This window comes from Xenopus laevis, chromosome 8L (assembly GCF_017654675.1).
Source record: "Xenopus laevis strain J_2021 chromosome 8L, Xenopus_laevis_v10.1, whole genome shotgun sequence".
NCBI lineage: Eukaryota > Metazoa > Chordata > Amphibia > Anura > Pipidae > Xenopus > Xenopus laevis.
In genome coordinates, this window is record NC_054385.1 from 102,685,903 (window position 1) to 102,703,816 (window position 17,914).

A 17,914-nucleotide genomic window follows, 5' to 3' on the forward strand; every position below is an offset into this window, starting at 1 on the left:
AACACTCAAATACTTTTCACACCTAAGAGGAAAATGGTATCCCTTCCCTAGGTATGTTTTAGGCTTTAGATTCATTGCACAAGCATGGGACCAGTTATACAGAATGCTTGGGACCTGGGGTTTTCTGGATAATGGATTATCATGTAATTTGGATCTTCATACCTTAAATTTACTAGAAAATCATGTAAACGTTAAATAAACCTAATAGGCTCAAGTACAAGGTACTGTTTAATTATTACAGAGAAAAAAAATATTTTTTTAAATTTGGATTATTTGGATATAATGGAGTCTATGGGAGACGGCCTGTCTGTAATTTGGAGCTTTCTGGATAACAACTTTCCGGGTCCCATACCTGTATGTTTTTGGCAGGGTGCCTTCTGTTTCTTTGGTTAAAATGTAAATATATGGCTTTTACTGGCTATGTCTTAGGCACCCTCACTGTAATATAAACAATCATTACTAAATGTCGTGTCTGGATGGAAAATGGGGTTTTAAAGACTACCCAGTTTTTACTTAACTTTGTAACCTCTTCCCAAACCATACCATGGGCCACAGGGTCAGCACACAAATAACTAGGCTTTCTCCTAGTAAAGAGGCAGGGATAATGTTCTTTATGAAAACCTTTGCACTTTTACACTTTGCTGTTGCATTCAGGGGCACACAACTTTTGTGCATGATTCTTTTAGGGCAATGACAGAACGGTTGTTTTATTGCAAAAGTGACAAAATGTTTGAAATAGCTGGTCATTTTTCTACCATGGTCAGTGTAGTCTGCCAGCCCCTGCTGTAGGAGCTGCCAGACTACAGGAGATGCTTTCCACATTTGGTGGTCCACATTTGACAAGCACTTACCCAACTATGGAAAAACAAGAACACTGCATTCAGTCTATGAAGGCGTTATAATTGACCTTCATGCTTGAACTATTACTATTTGAGTGATATGGAATCTAATTTTGAGAAAGTGGAAAACTCTAAGTGTGCCAACTATTCCACAAGTCATAAGGGAGTTACACTTGTCCAACCAATATGAAAACAATATAAAAACTATGTACACACCCCCATTATTTTATTTCAACTGATGCAAAAAATGGACCATGTTGTAACACACCAGCATTCTCAACCTATCCTGCTGGATAATGTCAATTACTCGGTTTGAATGTTCATACCAATTATGGCCCTCCTCCCTTTCTCCCTTTTACTTTTGCTATTTTGTTGCAATTGGGCTCATTTTGTTAATAAAAACTAAATAAAGATGCTACATAAAATATTTTTATACTCAGTGAGCTAGTCAATCACTAAATAATTCATGTTTCCTAAATCCAATAGTCTTTATTGGTACAGCCAATTGGTACTGGCATCAAGTCTAAAACTGACAGCACGAGTGACGTAGATTTTTTGCATGAGGTAAACAATCTTATATTGAGTTAGCATACAAATTATACATTTTAGAGGATCAGACAAATCCTTCTCTTGTTTCTGCCTGTGACATCATCCAGCCCAGTTACAGGCTGTAGAGCCATCCGATTGGATGGGTGCCCCGGTGCATCCTTGGGAGAGAGGGAGTGCCTGACTTTGGAGCCTTTTGTACAGGGTCTCCAACAGAGCTTAGCAGGGGTTGTATGCTGCAACATCCAGCCAGAACCAGTTCTTATAAGACTGTCCAAGCTGTTGCATCTGTAGAAGTACAGAGAGAGCCCATCCTGTTCCCTGCCAAGCCCCTGAATTGCCACGCGTTTATTTCTATTTAAAGAGACAGTAACCAAATTAGGTTTTTCTTTGTATAAGAGCCCTTAAACTATAACTATAATGAATAGTTATGTGTAAAACAGATTAAAGAGTTGCCTATTGATGAGGAACCCAGCTTATGATTCCTCCCGTACATGTCTGAAGGCTGAAAGACAGAAAGTTTGCAAACAAATCACACCAAATGTTATAACTACGACTGAAAACTGGCAGCAAGAGACACTAGTCAGGTCTGGTGAAGCATCTGGCAAAAGGCATGTTAAAACTTTACCTTTATTGGTCTGCATTAAATTAAAACAAACTAAAAAAAGAAAGCAAATGTGTATATGGTGGCAGTTTCAATTTCCAGTAATATGTAGTCTAAAATAAGCCCTAAAAGCTGGATCACTGAATGCACGTTACAGAAACTGCATAGCAAATGTGCCAGTGGGAGAGTGCTACTCCTTTCTCTGTGACCATATTTTGTTACATGTGCCCCGCAGTGGGAGGGGCAGATGTAAAATAAAATATATAGGTACTTGTGCGGGACAGGCACCCACCTTTGTATTTTTTTTTAAATGTCTTTATTTTCACCGAAAAGATACATACAAAATTCAATGGAACAAACCATAATAAGGGTTACATATGTGAATTGGAGTAGGCCTGCACACAAACCACCCTTGGTTTTCCATACAGAAAAAACTGGACTGCTTAAACCTACAGTAGGACACTAAGGGGCAGATTTATTAAGGGTTGAAAAATTCGAATTTAAAAAAAAAAATTTTAGGGCCAAAACTCTCAAATATGAACTCGATTCGAGTTTTAATTTGAATTAGAAATTTTGAGATTTATCACACTCTGGCCCTCTAAAAACGGGAATTCGACTATTCGCCACCTAAAACCTGCGGAGTTCATGTATAAGTCAATAGGAGAGGTCAAGGGACCAATTTGGACATGTTAGTAGCCTTCCTGACATTCAAGTTTATTCAGAGAAATATTAGACTTTAGTTTAAAACACACATGAATTCAAAATTCGACCTTTGATTAAGGGAGGTGTTCCCGAAACGCGGCAGGCGATGTTGGCCTGTGACCTGTTTCCACCATTTTTTATTCAGAGTGCCGCCTTTCTCTTTGTTCAAGTAGGGCCTTTAATTAATGTGCCTCTAAAAGTCCTCACTAACTCTTGTATTGCCAGTTAAGAACTGCTGAGCAAACGTAAAGAAAAATCTCCAACATCTTCTGTGCCAATGAAACCACCTACAAGCAATGTAAACTGAAAGTCATAAGGATCTATGCTAGCTACACTATACGCAAAGTGTTTTCTTCTGTGATAGTCTCAATGCTTGGTGTGGTGGACCACAAACAGTGCGCATTCCTTAAACCACAGGTTTCCAGTCTGTATGGCTGTTCAATTTTAAAAAACCAAAACCTAAGGTTGGGCTTAATCTGAATGTTAATTATGGTGAATTTTGGATACATATAAGGTAACCGTAAACTGCTTGACCTATACTAAGGTGAATATTACAGCAATTATACATGGTTAAACTTTATCAGTAAGGCTTTGTAAGAGAGGACAACAGGCTTCTCATGCTTTGAGTTCTCAAAAAGCTTGAGAGCTATTATAAGCTAATTATAACAGGAATATTGATCCATATAATTGCAAATAAGCAATGCACTGTAAAAAAAATTGTATACATAAATGCCATTGCTTTTTAAAGACAATATTAAATATTAATGCTATAATTTCTTGGTTTGATTTAGTTGCAAGCATTTTACAGTATAAAAAGCAATAGGTATCCTCAAAATGAAGGAATAATCAGAATCATTATTTATCCCCATGACTTAAGGAAAATGAAAAATATGATTTTTAAACGTTGTTCTTGTCTACACTAGAACAATGGCAACAAGCAAATAACAAAAATGTCAAGATTTCAGAACCAATCCACAAGGAATCATCGCAAAGTTTCTTGGTAAATTAATCTCTGAAGAACCAGATACTTGAAACTAAAACAAGCAGCCTCTCTCTGCCAACCCTTAACACATTGCGTGAGTGGGAAGTCTATACTCACTGAAATATCGAGAGCATTCAAACGGGGGATCTAATTACATGCAGAGATTTTAGTTCTTAGCTCCACTAACAGCTCCAGAAATATGTACAGATAATTGGAAAAAACACTTGTTTTGGTTGGGTAAAAAAAGTTCTCCCATTACTTAATGCACTTAATGTACAAAATGAGAAATATTTTGCTTGGTAACAAAATACAAAAAAGCCTTGTTTGCTGTGAATATTTTCTTACTGGAGTTATAGGACGAATATTTTACCTTGGCTAAAGTAAAAAGGATAATGGCTCCAAGTTATGCCCAAAATCTGAATTAGTGTGTATAATGATGAATCATCTATGTTCGACTAAAATTTCAAGACAAAAAAAAAAATGAGATTATTAACAGGGTATACTTTCCCTTTAAGGACCTCTGCATGCCGAGTTAAATAGTAATTTAGTGCTTATTGATATTGTCTTCAAAAAGCAGTCCACCTTCTGCATTGGTCTGCATTATTTATGTACAAGCTGCTTTCAATATATAAATACTTGATAATCTTATAGAAAATGATTTTGTTATTATATGTTGTGAATATTTAACAATCATATTAAGCCAATCATATCACTCAATGCCCAGTAATATTTACAATCTAAATTACCTTTCAGTTCATCAGCAGTCAGTTTAATTACCACTATTTTTAAGGCTGAGGAGGGGGAAGTGTAGCACCTGAAGGAAACTCACACAGAGGACTCACTCTATATACAGTAGATTAATTCTTGATACTGGGACACAGGATAAATGATCAAATATCAGTACTGTGTCTGCAACCTTACACTGGAAACCTAGCAGCTGGCTGAGTTTGACTGAGCACTGGTGATTTCTTTCTGTGTTTTCTCTGCAAATTGTAGCCAAATATTGCTTATAGCTGCCATTCGACCTTTAGAACAGGTAATTACTTGCAAGTATATGCTAATTAACTGGGGCTACAAAAAGCTCCTTGCTTGCTCACTAGAGTTCTTAGGTTAAGGTAGTGGTCCCCAACCAGTGGCCCCCAACCAGTGGCTTATGAGCAACATGTTGCTCTCCAACCCCTTGAATGTTGTTCCCAGATACCTCAGCACAGGTGCTTATTCTTGGTTTCGAGGCATAAAAAACAAGGTGTTCTGCCAAACAGAGCCTCCTATAGGCTGTCAGTCAACATAGGGGCTACAAATGGTCAATGACAGCCAATAATTGGCTCCCTCTGGAACTTTTTTATGCTTGTGGTGCTCTTCAAATGTTTTTTTTACGTTTGAATGTAGCTCACGAGTTAAAAAGGTTGGGGATCCCTGGTTTTAAGGGTAAGGGTCCTTTACGTGGCATGTGAGCTTACATATTTTGGCCAAAGTGTGGAACTAACACCGCATTTTTTGTAATAATTTTTATTCTGGCAATTTCTTTCTGTGTTTTCCTAGCCTATGGCTCTTCTTTCCATACAGGTATGGGATCCGTTATCTGGAAGTCCATTAACCAGAAAGCTCCGAATTATGGAATGGCCATCTCCCATAGACTCCATTCTATCCAAAAAATCCCCATTTTTAAAAATCTCTGTATTAATAAAACAGTACCTTGTACTTGATCCAAACTAAGATATAATTAATTCTCATTGGTGGCAAAACCAGCCTATTGGGTTTATTTAATGTTTAAATGATTTTCTTTTGTAACTTGTTTTATTGAAACGTTTTTTTTTCCAGGTATTTGAACATAATAGAACATAATTGAAAAAAAAAGAGCCTATAGGGTTAAGACAAGATACTTAAGGTATGAAGATCAAAATTACGGAAAAATCCCTTATCTGGAAAAACCCCAGGTTCTGAGCCTTCTGCATAACAGGTCCCATACCTACATAGTAACATTGTTAAATTGGGTTTAAAAAAGACAAAGTCCATCAAGTTCAACCCCTCCAAATGAAAACCCAGCATCCATACACACACCCCTCCCTACTTTTAATTAAATTCTATATACCCATACCTATACTAACTATAGAGCTTAGTATCACAATAGCCTTTGATATTATGTCTGTCCAAAAAATCATCCAAGCCGTTCTTAAAGGCATTAACTGAATCAGCCATCACAACATCACCCGGCAGTGCATTCCACAACCTCACTGTCCTGACTGTGAAGAATCCCCTATACTGCAAAAGAGAGGTACAGCCGGGGGCGATCCTGGCCCCTCCGCCGCCTGAGGCAGCAGCAGTTGCTGCTGCCCCCCCTCCCCCGGAAATTCGCTCTTAAAGTACCAGGAGCAGCATTTTTGCTGCCCCTGGTACCTAGTGGGGCGCTGCTGCCTGAGGCGACAGCCTCAACTTGCCTCATTGGTGAAGCACCCCTGGGTACAGCAAATCCAAAAAGGGGTAGAGCATATTTCTTCCTCCCACAAAGGTAGTGGAGTAAAGAATTACTAGTCTTAAAGTGGCCATACACTGTAAGATTTTAATCGATCCAGGACCGCATCTGCTAGTTGATGTGGTCCTCCGACCCGTCTTCGCCCATTCGTAGCATTGAAATCCGATCGTTCGGCCCCAGGGCCGAATGTTCGGATTCACTCGATACCGCCCAGCCGTTAGTGGGCATATCGGGTTATGCCCACTAACGGCTGGGTGGTATCGGGTGAATCCGAACGTTCGGCCCCAGCGATATGCCCACTAACGGCTGGGCGATATCAGGTGAATCCGAACGTTCGGCCCTGGGGCCGAACGATCGGATTGCAATGCTACGAATGGGCGCAGACGGGTCGGAGGACCACATCTGCTAGTTGATGTGGTCCTCCGACCCGTCTGCACCCATTCGTAGCATTGCAATCCGATCGTTCGACCGATTATAGATCAGGAGCCCCCACACATGGGCAGATAAACTGCAGAAACGAACTAAAGGACCTATATCGGCATCTTTAATCTGCCCGTGTATGGCCACCTTTACACTAGTGCAGCCTTGGTCAACAACAGCACTGACTGACATAACACAGGAAGAGAAAGATCACTTCTTAAACATTTCTCTTCCCTTGTGGGTTAATTTGCTTGTTATTAATCCTGTTTGGCTGATTCACATTAGTAATTTCAAGTAATACATGTATTTCTCCTGTCATACATCTTAGAAGTTTACCGTAAGAAGGTTTCAAAACAAAGGCACAAAATGCAAAGCTACACATTTGCATGTGTTACTGTATGCTTCACCTCTAGAACAAGTCATTTTATTTTGGATGCAAAACATCCACATGCCAATGGAATGCAGTAGGTAGTAGTTTCACTCTGCACTTCTAAATGTGTATATACTGTAAGCTTTCACCAGATTCTTTTCTAAGCAAAGAAATATATGTATCCTTAGACTGCACTAGGCCTACAAAAAACAGAATATCCTTTCATTTCTTAAAGTATTAAATATAATAATATAATAGTTGAGCTAAGGACACAATTTTCTATCTTTCTTTCTGCTGTCAATAGCATTTTCATCACAATTGACTTTGAAAAATCTTATTCTATTGCTCAGCATTTGTATTACCTCAAGCTTCCGGAGGTAGAATTAAAACAAAGATAGATAAACACTTGTTTTTAATTGCTGAGCTCTTACATAACAATGGTGTTAATAACAATACCACTAGCATCTAGTTTGTTTTCTCCTCGCCATTCACAGCCAATCCTATTGTCCTTATTTGATTTACAATTATGATTTTCCTCACTACAAATTAAAAAAAATTTGAAGCCCATTAATCTCAAAATGGAAGATTTCTTAAATTAACAATTTTTTTTTAAAATAATGTGAATTAGATCACTTTACACCTTTGAGTTAAATACTCCGCAAAGTCAAAAGTGGCTGCCAAAAGTAGAAGTCTATAGAGATTTTTAGGCTGAACAAAGTTAATACAGCGGATTGCCAGTAACATACAGCAAAAACTAACCCCTCTAATTAATGTGCAAACATGAATAAAAAGATAGAAATTTTTTTTTTAAGACAAATAGAAAAGGGTCTAAGAAGAGCATCTGGCCTCAAAAATCCTTTTGAGAAATTATTCATTTTTTGTGCTGGTTCTTTCTTTCTCCATGTTACCTACTCACCTACATTTTTACAGGGACACTTCACAGACAGGGATTGAAATAATGGAAGTGGCCTCAATGAAACAGGGGGTGCCCATGCTTGTGCAGGTAATTTTTTCTTATTGGGGCCCTGTTTCTTCTTTGTGGCAGGACCCACTTCCTAGGGGCTAATATTTAGGGTCCCTAGGGAGGAGGGTCCTGATAACTTAGAAGTATGGAGCTCAATGAATATGGATCTAATTGGACTATTTGAACAAATATTTTAATAATTGTTGGACACAGACTGAATAACAAGTCAATATTTGCTCTAAATATTGCCCAGTACTTCCATCTTCTAAATAAGTGTTTTTAAAAAATATAGAATAGCCCAGTATCAAACAATAACAAGGTTTTAGACAGCTTTGAAATTCACTTTAAACGTTTTTTTGAGATTTCGTACTCAATGTTTTATAAGCACTTTTAGCAACATACAGTATATGTGCGGTGTTGCTTAAGCTGGTCACACATGCTGCAATAGGATGTGCATTCACAGGGACCTCCTTCCCACATAGCACGTATGCTCTTTGTAATGATATGAATTCTGTGTATATTTATTATGTGATTTGTCTTCCCTGTGTATACTTGTATATATATATTGTACTTGTATGCATTGTAGCTCCTTAACAGCTCTTTTTTACAAATAAAATTATACATACATACATAATTCTAATCTGGATGCACTGATGGTTTAGCCAGGTGATGACCTCCATCAGTAAATGTGAGAAGCAGTTACCACTCCTATTTAATTATCCACAGAACATTCAAAGCATAGGACATCAGGAAAACTATCAAATATCCAGCATTTCCTCAGTGCTTCAGAACAAATGTGAATGCAGATGGGTGGTATGCTGCCTCAACCCCGGCCTTTCTAGCCTTCCCACAAACCTAGGCCTGGATATCAGTTTGCTTTATAGATGACAATTAAAATGATTACGGTAAGTGCCTACTTTGAACTGCTCAACACTCTGACAGTATGGATTACCGTATACAACGTATTGTAAAACCAGTCACATGAAAAGAAACTGTGTTAGTTGAACATGGCATGTCCATTGAAGTATAAAACTGTGTTTTATTTTATTCTGGTACTTTTCTCCCAGAGAATACGAGTGAAACATGCAGGGGCACCTAATTTAAATAAAGGGTTTTGTTCTCCTTTAATTAACCTTGAGAGGCACGATATTAACATGAGCCTCGATTAGAGCTAGTGTAAGAAAGGCAATCCGTTATTTGGTTTTATAGAAAAAAATCTATTGATTACAGTAAAACTGAAAAGTTACAAAAAAGGGTCTGTCTTTCTTTAGACCCTGATGATGATGATGATGATGATTAAACAAAGAATTTAATTATAAGGAATAATAAGGAAGGCACTGCACATATGTCTAAGGAATATTATTGTTATCATTATTAATAAAGCCCAAGACTGCAGCTTCAAGAAGATATTTTTAAGTGTACAGGATATTTATTGCCGGTTTGTCCTTTAAAACCAATGTAGAAATTATGAATAATACATTCCTTCTGGAATATAAGGGTTGCAATATAGAGGCAGGTGGTGCTCATTATTCAAAATTTGTTTATACCAACCCTGGAGGCAGGTAGTAAGGTTTGGATAACTTTCTGGCAAGAAATGGCACAAATAATTGTTTGCCAAATCAATTGCAACTGATCCAGGGCACACTCTGATTGCAATTTCAGGGTCGAGAATGTTTTGGTTATACTCAGTTTGAATCACTAACTTGCTGCTTTGAGCATTTGATTGCCTCATTCTGTATAAAGCTGTAGAATGTGTTTGGGAAGGATGGAAAAACTATTAAAAACACATAGTGAATAAAAAGGTGATCATTCATTTTGATAATAGATTAAAAATAAGCATGGGCACCTGGCGAACACTATAACAGAAGGGAATGTAAGAGCATAGCATTTTATACCAGAAAATACCTGTCTTCATTAGTAAGGTACCATTTTTCACATACAGAAGACTATAGAGAAAATCACCTTTGTTTCTCCCTTAAAATATTAATCCATTCAGCATGTTACATCAGTCTGTATGACAACATTTCAGGCCATTGAGTGCCTGAAACTTTGCTGCTATAATTTGCCCTTGCTTGTCAATAAAGGCAGTTTTATACAAATGAAAATTGGTGGTGTTCAGGTTTATAATCACTGGGAGGTGGGTCAGTGAGGAACATGCACTTGAAAAAGATCTTAAAGAGGCTGTGCCGACTACTGCACACTTGTGGATGTGCACCATCCCACTATAGAAAGCAGCGGCAGTCCCAGAATCCTTCACTTCACAGAGGATCAAGTTGAGGGAGTGGTTGCATTACACTGTGATTCTAAAATTCACAGGAATCTCCATAGTGGGTATGTAATAGGGACCTTAGATTGTAGACTCAACTGGAGCAGGTGCACATATAAATTGTCCATAATATCTGTAAAAGGCTAAGGAATATGTTGGTAATAATAATAATAATAATAGCCCAGATGTTTGAAGGCATGTAAGGGTCATGAACAGTATAGAGAGAAACTAAGGGGCCTATTTATCATGCTGCGTAAACAGTGGAGTAAAACATGACCGGAGATGTTGCTCTTAGCAACCAATCAGAGCTTCGGGTTTTTTTTTCCCAACTGTTGAAATCTAATTGCTGATTGGTTGCTTTGGGCAGCATCACCAGTAATGCTTCATTCCACTTTTTTCACAGCATGATAAATAGGAACCCTAAATGTTTACAGTCAGAAAGAACTGCACAATAATTTGGAAAGGACACAGGTCCATCAAATTCGGCCTTGTTAAAATAATTTCTGCCTAGATTCAAGATCATTCAGAAAAATATTTTAAATCTACAAGCATCGACAGAAATACTGAAGTTAGTAATCCAAACAATGGCTGATCTCCTGCAAAGTGAAGCAGAGGCAATGCTTACTGAGTGGCTACATGCCTACCCTCTTGGTGTATACCAACACTGTTTCACACAGCAAAACCAGGATAAAGTGGCCCCAGAAAGTAGGGACAAAGTAGGATTCTAACTAACATGTAACTTTAATTCATGTTCATTTTGAAGGGGGTGCTTAGACTAATTCTAAGCAACTTTTCAATTGGTCTTCATAATTTTTTTTATAGTTTTTGAATGATTTGCCTTCTTCTGCTGACGCTTTCCAGCTTTCAAATGGCCCCATCTAAAACAAATGCTCTGTAATGCTGCAAATGTATTGTTATTGCTACTTTTTATTACTCATCTTTCTATTCAGGCCCCCTCCTATTCATATTCCAGTCTCGTATTCAAATTAATGCATGGTTGCTAGGGTAATTTGGACCCTAGCAACCAGATTTCCAGGGTAATTTGGACCCTAGCAACCAGATTGCTGAAATGGACTGGAGAGCTGCTGAATGAAAAGCTACATGACGCAAAAACCACATATAATAAAAAAATGAAAATCAATTGCAAATTGTCTCAGAGTACCACTCACTACATCATACAGGTATAGGATCCCTTATCCAGAAACCCAATATCCAGAAAGCTCCGAATTACGGAATGGATGTCTCCCATAGACTCCATTTTATCCAAATAATCCAAAAATTTTTAAATAATTTCCTTTTTCTCTGTAATAATAAAACAGTAGCTTGTACTTGATCCCAACTAAGATATAATGAATCCTTATTGGAAGCAAAACCAGCCTATTGGGTATATTTAATGTTTAAAATAATTCTAGTAGACTTAAGGCATGAAGACCCAAATTACGGAAAGATCCGTTATCCGGAAAACCCCAGGTCCCAAGCATTCTGGATAACAGGTCCCATACCTGTACTAAGAGTTAATTTAAAGATGAACAACACCTTTAATAAGTATGTTTGTGAACAAGGTTATATGCCCCAAAGTTTGAGGGCTCTAAATAAGAATTTTGATGCAAGGTAAAGAAGCATCTAGACATGCCACTGAAAAGAAATTAACTATTACATCTTTGTAACTAAATAAAAGATTTGCTTATGTAACAAATGACAACTATTTTAACCTTCGCAAAGCCAAATATTTTAGTATTACAGATTTTGAGTTAAATGGGTATCCAGTTCCTTAGAATTGCATTTATGGCTTATCATTTGGAAAATAATGTTTTCCAGATGTGTTTTTGATCACTAAAACTAAAATGTTTATGCCAGATATTCTCTTACTAAATTACTAACAGATCCAAAAATCTAAACAGGCACTATAGCATAATATTTCCGTGTGTTTTTGCACTTCCACACATGCGCACATGCCGATTCGCTCATTCGCTTAAAAGGCGCCGCTACTGGCCAGGTTGCCTTGGGCTTCTGGTCCGTCTCTGATTTTATTATGTCCATTTAAAGGCCACCTAGGATACCCTGTACAACAAAATTTAATCTTATCTAACGCCATGTTGGGAGTTTGGTACATGATCATGTTTTTTTGGATATTTGGATCTCCAAGCTACGGGCTCATGCACCTAGGCCATTTAACTTTTACTATGATGTAGAGAGTGATATTCTGAGACAATTTGCAATTCATTTTCATGTTTTATTATTTGTGGTTTTTGAGTTATTTAGCTTTTTATTCAGCAGCTCTCCAGTTTTTAATAGAGACTGGAATATGAATAGGAGAAGCCCAAATAGAAAGACAAGTCATAAGAAGTAGCAATAACAATACATTTGTACCTTTACAGAGCATTTGTTTTTAAGTGACCCACGTTTGAAAGCTGGAAAGAGTTAGAAGAAAAAGGCAAATAATTCAGAAACTATGAAAAATAAAAAATGAAGACCAACTGAAAAGTTGTTTAGGATTGGCCACTCTATAACATACTGAAAGTTAACTTAAAGGTGAACCACCCCTTTAAGACTCAAATCGTAAAAGGTAAATCAACCCCAATAATAAAATAAAACATAAATCTATGTCTATTATGACTTGGGGCAGCTGGGAAATTGACAATATGTCTACTCCATGTCAGATTTCAAAATTGAATATAAAAAAAATCTGTTTGCTCTTTTGAGAAATGGATTTCAGTGCAGAATTCTGCTGGATCAGCACTATTAACTGATTCATTTTTGAAAAAAATCTTTTTTTCCCATGACTATCTCTTTAATGTTGCAGAGGAGAACCACTAGTTTAACTTTCATAAAGCTCTGACGGAATACACTTACTTATTAAAATCCGAAGGGCTAAACACCAGTATCTTTGACTGTTGCAAAATGAGTCTAACTTGGTTGATTTAAGCTATTATGCATTTTGGAGAATGCTAGGTTGTGGTAAAAAAGGAAAGTTAAAGCTCCTCCATATTTTCGCCTCGCAGGGTAGATAATAAGAAATTAGATTACCAGTGAACAGATAATCCTCTGATTAATGGATCCATGTTAACATATGTGAAGAGGGAAGGGGATTGTATGATGGTAATCAAATTATCTACCTCCTGAGGTAAAACATGGAATGACTTAAACATTCCTGTTTGCCATGTTTAACCCAAGAAAAATCTAAAAAAAAAAAACAACTGTTTTTAGACAAAAAGTATGTTCCGCACAATCGATATTGCCCATCCTATCAGTGTCGTTCTTTTTCTTCAGCCGCCCAGGGGCCAGGGACGGAGGTCGGAAGCCGCTTCTGTGCAAGTACCGGGTCTAGGCTGGTGGAGCCCACCGGGTTTTCCCGGTGTCCCGCCATCCCAGTCGGACACTGCGTCCTATATCCTGCTCACAAGCATTTTGTTTTTTTTACTCAAAGGGGGTTCCAAAGGAAAATACTGCATCTGTCTGCTGGAAAAAGCACTGCAGATTATTGTGAGCTCCAAGGCAAACTTGAACCAAAGGCCATAATATTCCAGCTTCCTTCTACACAAATACAACTATAACAGTTAATTTAAACTAATCCAACATTTACAGGGGCATGGACATTCGTGGGATGTTTCTTAAACGGGTTGTTCACCTTTCAATTAACTTTTAGTATGCTGTAGTGAGTGATATTCAGAGACAATTTGTAATTGGTTTTCCTTTTTTCAGATTTGTGTTTTTTTGAGTTATTTAGCTTTTTATTTAGCAGCTCTCCAGTCCTAATTTCCCAAGCAACCATGCATTGCTTTGAATAAGAGACTGGAATATGAATAGGAAGATGATTATTTAAAAAGTAGGTATAACGATAACTTTGTAGTCTTTGTTCTTCAGATGGGGGTCACTGACCCCCATTTGAAAGTTAGAAAAAGTCAGAATTAGCCATTCTTTAACACACAATAACTTTGTAGCCTTACAGAGCATTTGTTTTTCAGATGGGGTCAGTGACCCCCCATTTATAAGTTCGAAAAAGTCAGAAAAAAAGGCGAATAATTCAAAAACTAGAAGTATGAAAAAAATCAAAGCCAGTTGAAATGTTGCTTAGAATTAGCCATTCTATAACACACAATAACTTTGCAGCCTTACAGATCATTTGTTCTTCAGGTGGGGTCAGTGACCCCTATTTGAAGGTTCGAAAGTGTCAGAAAAAAGGCAAATAATTCAAAAACTATAAGTACGAAAAAAGTAAAGCCAGAAGAAACGTTGCTTAGAATTAGCCATTCTATAACACACAATAACCTTGCAGCCTTACAGAGCATTTGTTCTTCAGATGGGGTCAGTGACCCCCATTTGAAGGTTCCAAAGTGTCAGAAAAAAGGCGAATAATTCAAAAACTAAAAGTATGAAAAAATCAAAGACAGTTGAAACGTTGCTTAGCCATTCTACAACACACAAAAATCCAACTTAAAGGTGAATCACCCCATTAAGTAACTTCAACTGTATTATTAGCAAGTGTGTGCAACAAATTGCATCCGTCTGTGCTTTTTGGCCATAACCTCAACTGAATTGAAGACGCATTTGTAAATTCGGAGGATAAAACACAAATGAGAATGTGCCAGAGGGGCATAAATATCCTTTGCTGTTGCAACCAACATATAAAGGCAAAGGCAATGTGCTGTGTGATGCGCATGGCGTATTGTGATAAATAGTAACAGACAGGCTCTGTGGTAACGCGAGCCATGTGCATACACACAAGACAGGCATTGCTGAGAGGGAGCCTGGCATTCATTTCATATCATACACACTTCATCATGAGGAATAATCGCACCACACGACATGCATCTCAAATGATTTAAGAGCCTTTGCGACTGAACATATCCATTGGCATGCAACCCATCGGATTCATGTGGAAAGAGTTCTATGAGCAGAGGAGCGCAATGCAGTTTAATTGGCCCTTTCTATGTGCATCATCACTGGACGAGCTGAGACCACTCATCATCACGAGCAGCAGCAGCAGGGTGCTCTTACAGCACTGATTCCTCTCACACCACTGCAGTTTGGACCTTTAACTGTTCAGCCATCAGTCACTTAACCCCTTCGCCCCTGTCCATATTGCACAGGGCTTCCTGGTTTCCAGGCGTTCTAGTCCCTATCACGTATCTAACTGCAGCAAACATTGACAGAATTACGGACTATGAAGGTTTGTGTGTGAGCTCACTCCTGACATGATGTGTCACAAAGCACAATGGGAAGTGCACAACCACACACACATCACGCTGCTACAAGCTTCCCCAGCGACTGCTACAAACACAAGACTCTGTAAATCAAGCTGCAGCTATTTCATTTCAACACGGCTGGGTTTTTATCTATTTCTTTTTTCAATACTGCCAACCCTGACTAATTTTCACGAGTGCTAATTACAAATATAGCTTCACAGCTATAACCTCTAAATCACAAGTCTACTCCACCAAAGCAGAAATAAAAAAAAAAATAAAAAAAAAATTCCTTACAGTCTTGAGGAAAAGGTCATGAGCCTTGTGTGGTGTGGCTATTGGATATTATTAGCCAGGGTTCCCTTATCTGCAGCCAAACTATCTGGGACCGGTAGGAGAAACACCTGCTCTAGCGAGACTGCCTCGCTCTCTCTCCCTGCCTTTCTCTCTCTCTTCCTTGCTCTCTCTCCGTCTCTCTCTCTGCCTGCCTTTCTCTCTCTCTTCCTCTCTCTCTGTCCCCATCTCTCTCTGCCTTTCTCTCTGTCCCCCTCTCCGCCTCTGCTTTTCTCTCTCTGTCCCCCTCTCTCTCTGCCTTTCTCCCTCTGTCCCTCTCTGTCTCTGCCTTTCTCTCTCTTTCCCCCTCTATCTCTGCCTTTCTCTCTCTCTGTCTGTCCCCATCTCTCTACGTTTCTCTCTATCTGTCCCCCTCTCTGTTTCTGCCTTTCTCTCTCTCTGTCCTTCTCTCTGTCTGTGCTTTTCTCCCTCTGTCCCCCCCCCTCTCTCTCTGCCTTTCTCTGTCCCCATCTCTCTCTACCCCTCTCTCTCTCTCTCTCTGTCCCTCTCTCTCTGCCTCTGTCTCATGATACACACACAGACCGGCTGTATGTCTCACGTACAAACACATTACATGGGCGTCGCATAGAACAAAAGAGCGACTGGGCTGACGATTCCCTTTGACATGTAATTAACGCGTCTTATAACGCCGGGCGCAAAGTTATTTAACCCCTTCGTTTCCACATTCGGCGCCCAAGAAGAAAACAGTAGCTGTGCGTGCAACTTGTCCCAAATCATCATCCCCCCTCCCGTGCTGTAAGATAAAATAGAAGTAGAGGTGCAGACGTTTCAGCGCAGATGACTGGAGAAGAAGAGGCGAATGAGAAGTAGTGCAGATTGCAGGGACAGGCTACACCACACAAGCAGCCCGACCGGGTTGTGCTTTTAATGTCGGTCGGCTGGAATGAAATGGTTCTACTTACAGTGCGGAGGAATTGAATTTCGTCCTCCACTTCACCCCCTTCAGCCATGGCTCTTGAGGAGTCAGCTCTGCTAAGACTCTGCTTTGCCTCCACTGGCGACTGAGCGCGCTGTGCAGCTCTTCTCCCAGCAGCAATATTAGCATACAGCTAATCCCATACCATATAGGGAGCCGAGCTACCGTGTGCTGCTAACTCTACTGCACTGCAGACTGGCAACCCCCTCACTGACACAATCTCTCTCTCATCTTCCACTCCCACATCACATATGCACCCTACAGCCAAACGACTTTCATAGCTTTTTACTTCTACTAAGAAAATGATTCTATGCACCTGCACATGTGCTCTGCAGGTATTCCCCCTCCCCCACCTTTAACACAAAATATTGCCCCTCTTTACATTTGAGCAGTGCAAATAGGAGCATTGCCATATTGAATGTATTGGCGGAATACTATGGCTGCTGACTGTATCATAATTAACAGAATAGTTAATAAATAATATACAGTTCCTTTATACACAGTTTGGGAATCTGCTGAGACTGTTTGTTTTCCCTTTTGTCATTTGCACAAATGTTCTCAGATTGCCATTATGCTGCACAACAGTCTGGCACTTCCCCTAGCTGTGAAATCATTCCACTCTGCAGATCTGTGTACCACTGCGTTATGCTGCTGTCATATTATCTATGTGCATTCGCTGCTGGAACACAATCAATACTGAGGACTGGGGGGGGGGTCACTTCGGAATGCATTTGTCAGATCACAGTAGAGTTGCTATAATGAAACCTAAGTCCATCTTGGAACTACTGAAAAAGCATATCCTAAAGCTGGCCATAGACGCAAAGATCCTATCGTACGAATCGCGGATTCGTACGATTTTCAATCGTGTGTGGAGTGTGCCGACATTTTTCGTCCGGCGGAGATCGGTCGTTTGGTCGATCGGACAGGTTTGATTTTGACCCGACCGATCCCGAAGGAGCCCATTGCGCATCGTAATCGGATCATTCGGCCATACTGCTGAACGTTCAGATTACCCCCCGATATAGCCGTGCTCGTTAATGCCATATCAGGGAAAGATCCGCTCGTTTGGTATGGCCACCTTTAGAATAATGTAGAGTATAGGGCAACAACCCAATCAGTTCTGCTGTATTAGGGGAAATTGCAGTACAAGAATACCCTCGCACGCTAAGATTTGGGGAGATTTAGTGCCCAGTGACAAATCTCCACTGCTTCAAGCGACTAATCTCCCTGAAAAGCCTTCCTACCGGCTAGAATCAAAATTGCACTCGTGCCTCACGTGGAAACTTTGGGTGACT

The 17,914-nt window shown here is 39.2% G+C and overlaps 1 protein-coding gene across 10 annotated transcripts in view; it reads right to left on the minus strand.

Moving 5' to 3' along the window:
- ryr3.L (ryanodine receptor 3 L homeolog) overlaps positions 1 to 16,765 on the minus strand; it is a 268,307-nt gene extending 251,542 nt beyond the window's left edge. For 5 of the 10 annotated variants that reach the window (XM_041573333.1, XM_041573332.1, XM_041573331.1 and 2 more), the window contains exon 1: positions 16,606 to 16,765. In XM_041573333.1, the coding sequence (XP_041429267.1) occupies positions 16,606 to 16,653 (48 nt within the window). In that variant the 5' untranslated portion in view covers positions 16,654 to 16,765. The remainder of the gene's footprint in view (positions 1 to 16,605) is intronic. The other 5 variants (XM_018231167.2, XM_041573328.1, XM_041573334.1 and 2 more) reach the window with 1 other exon arrangement.
- Between the last annotated feature and the right edge of the window lie 1,149 nt (positions 16,766 to 17,914).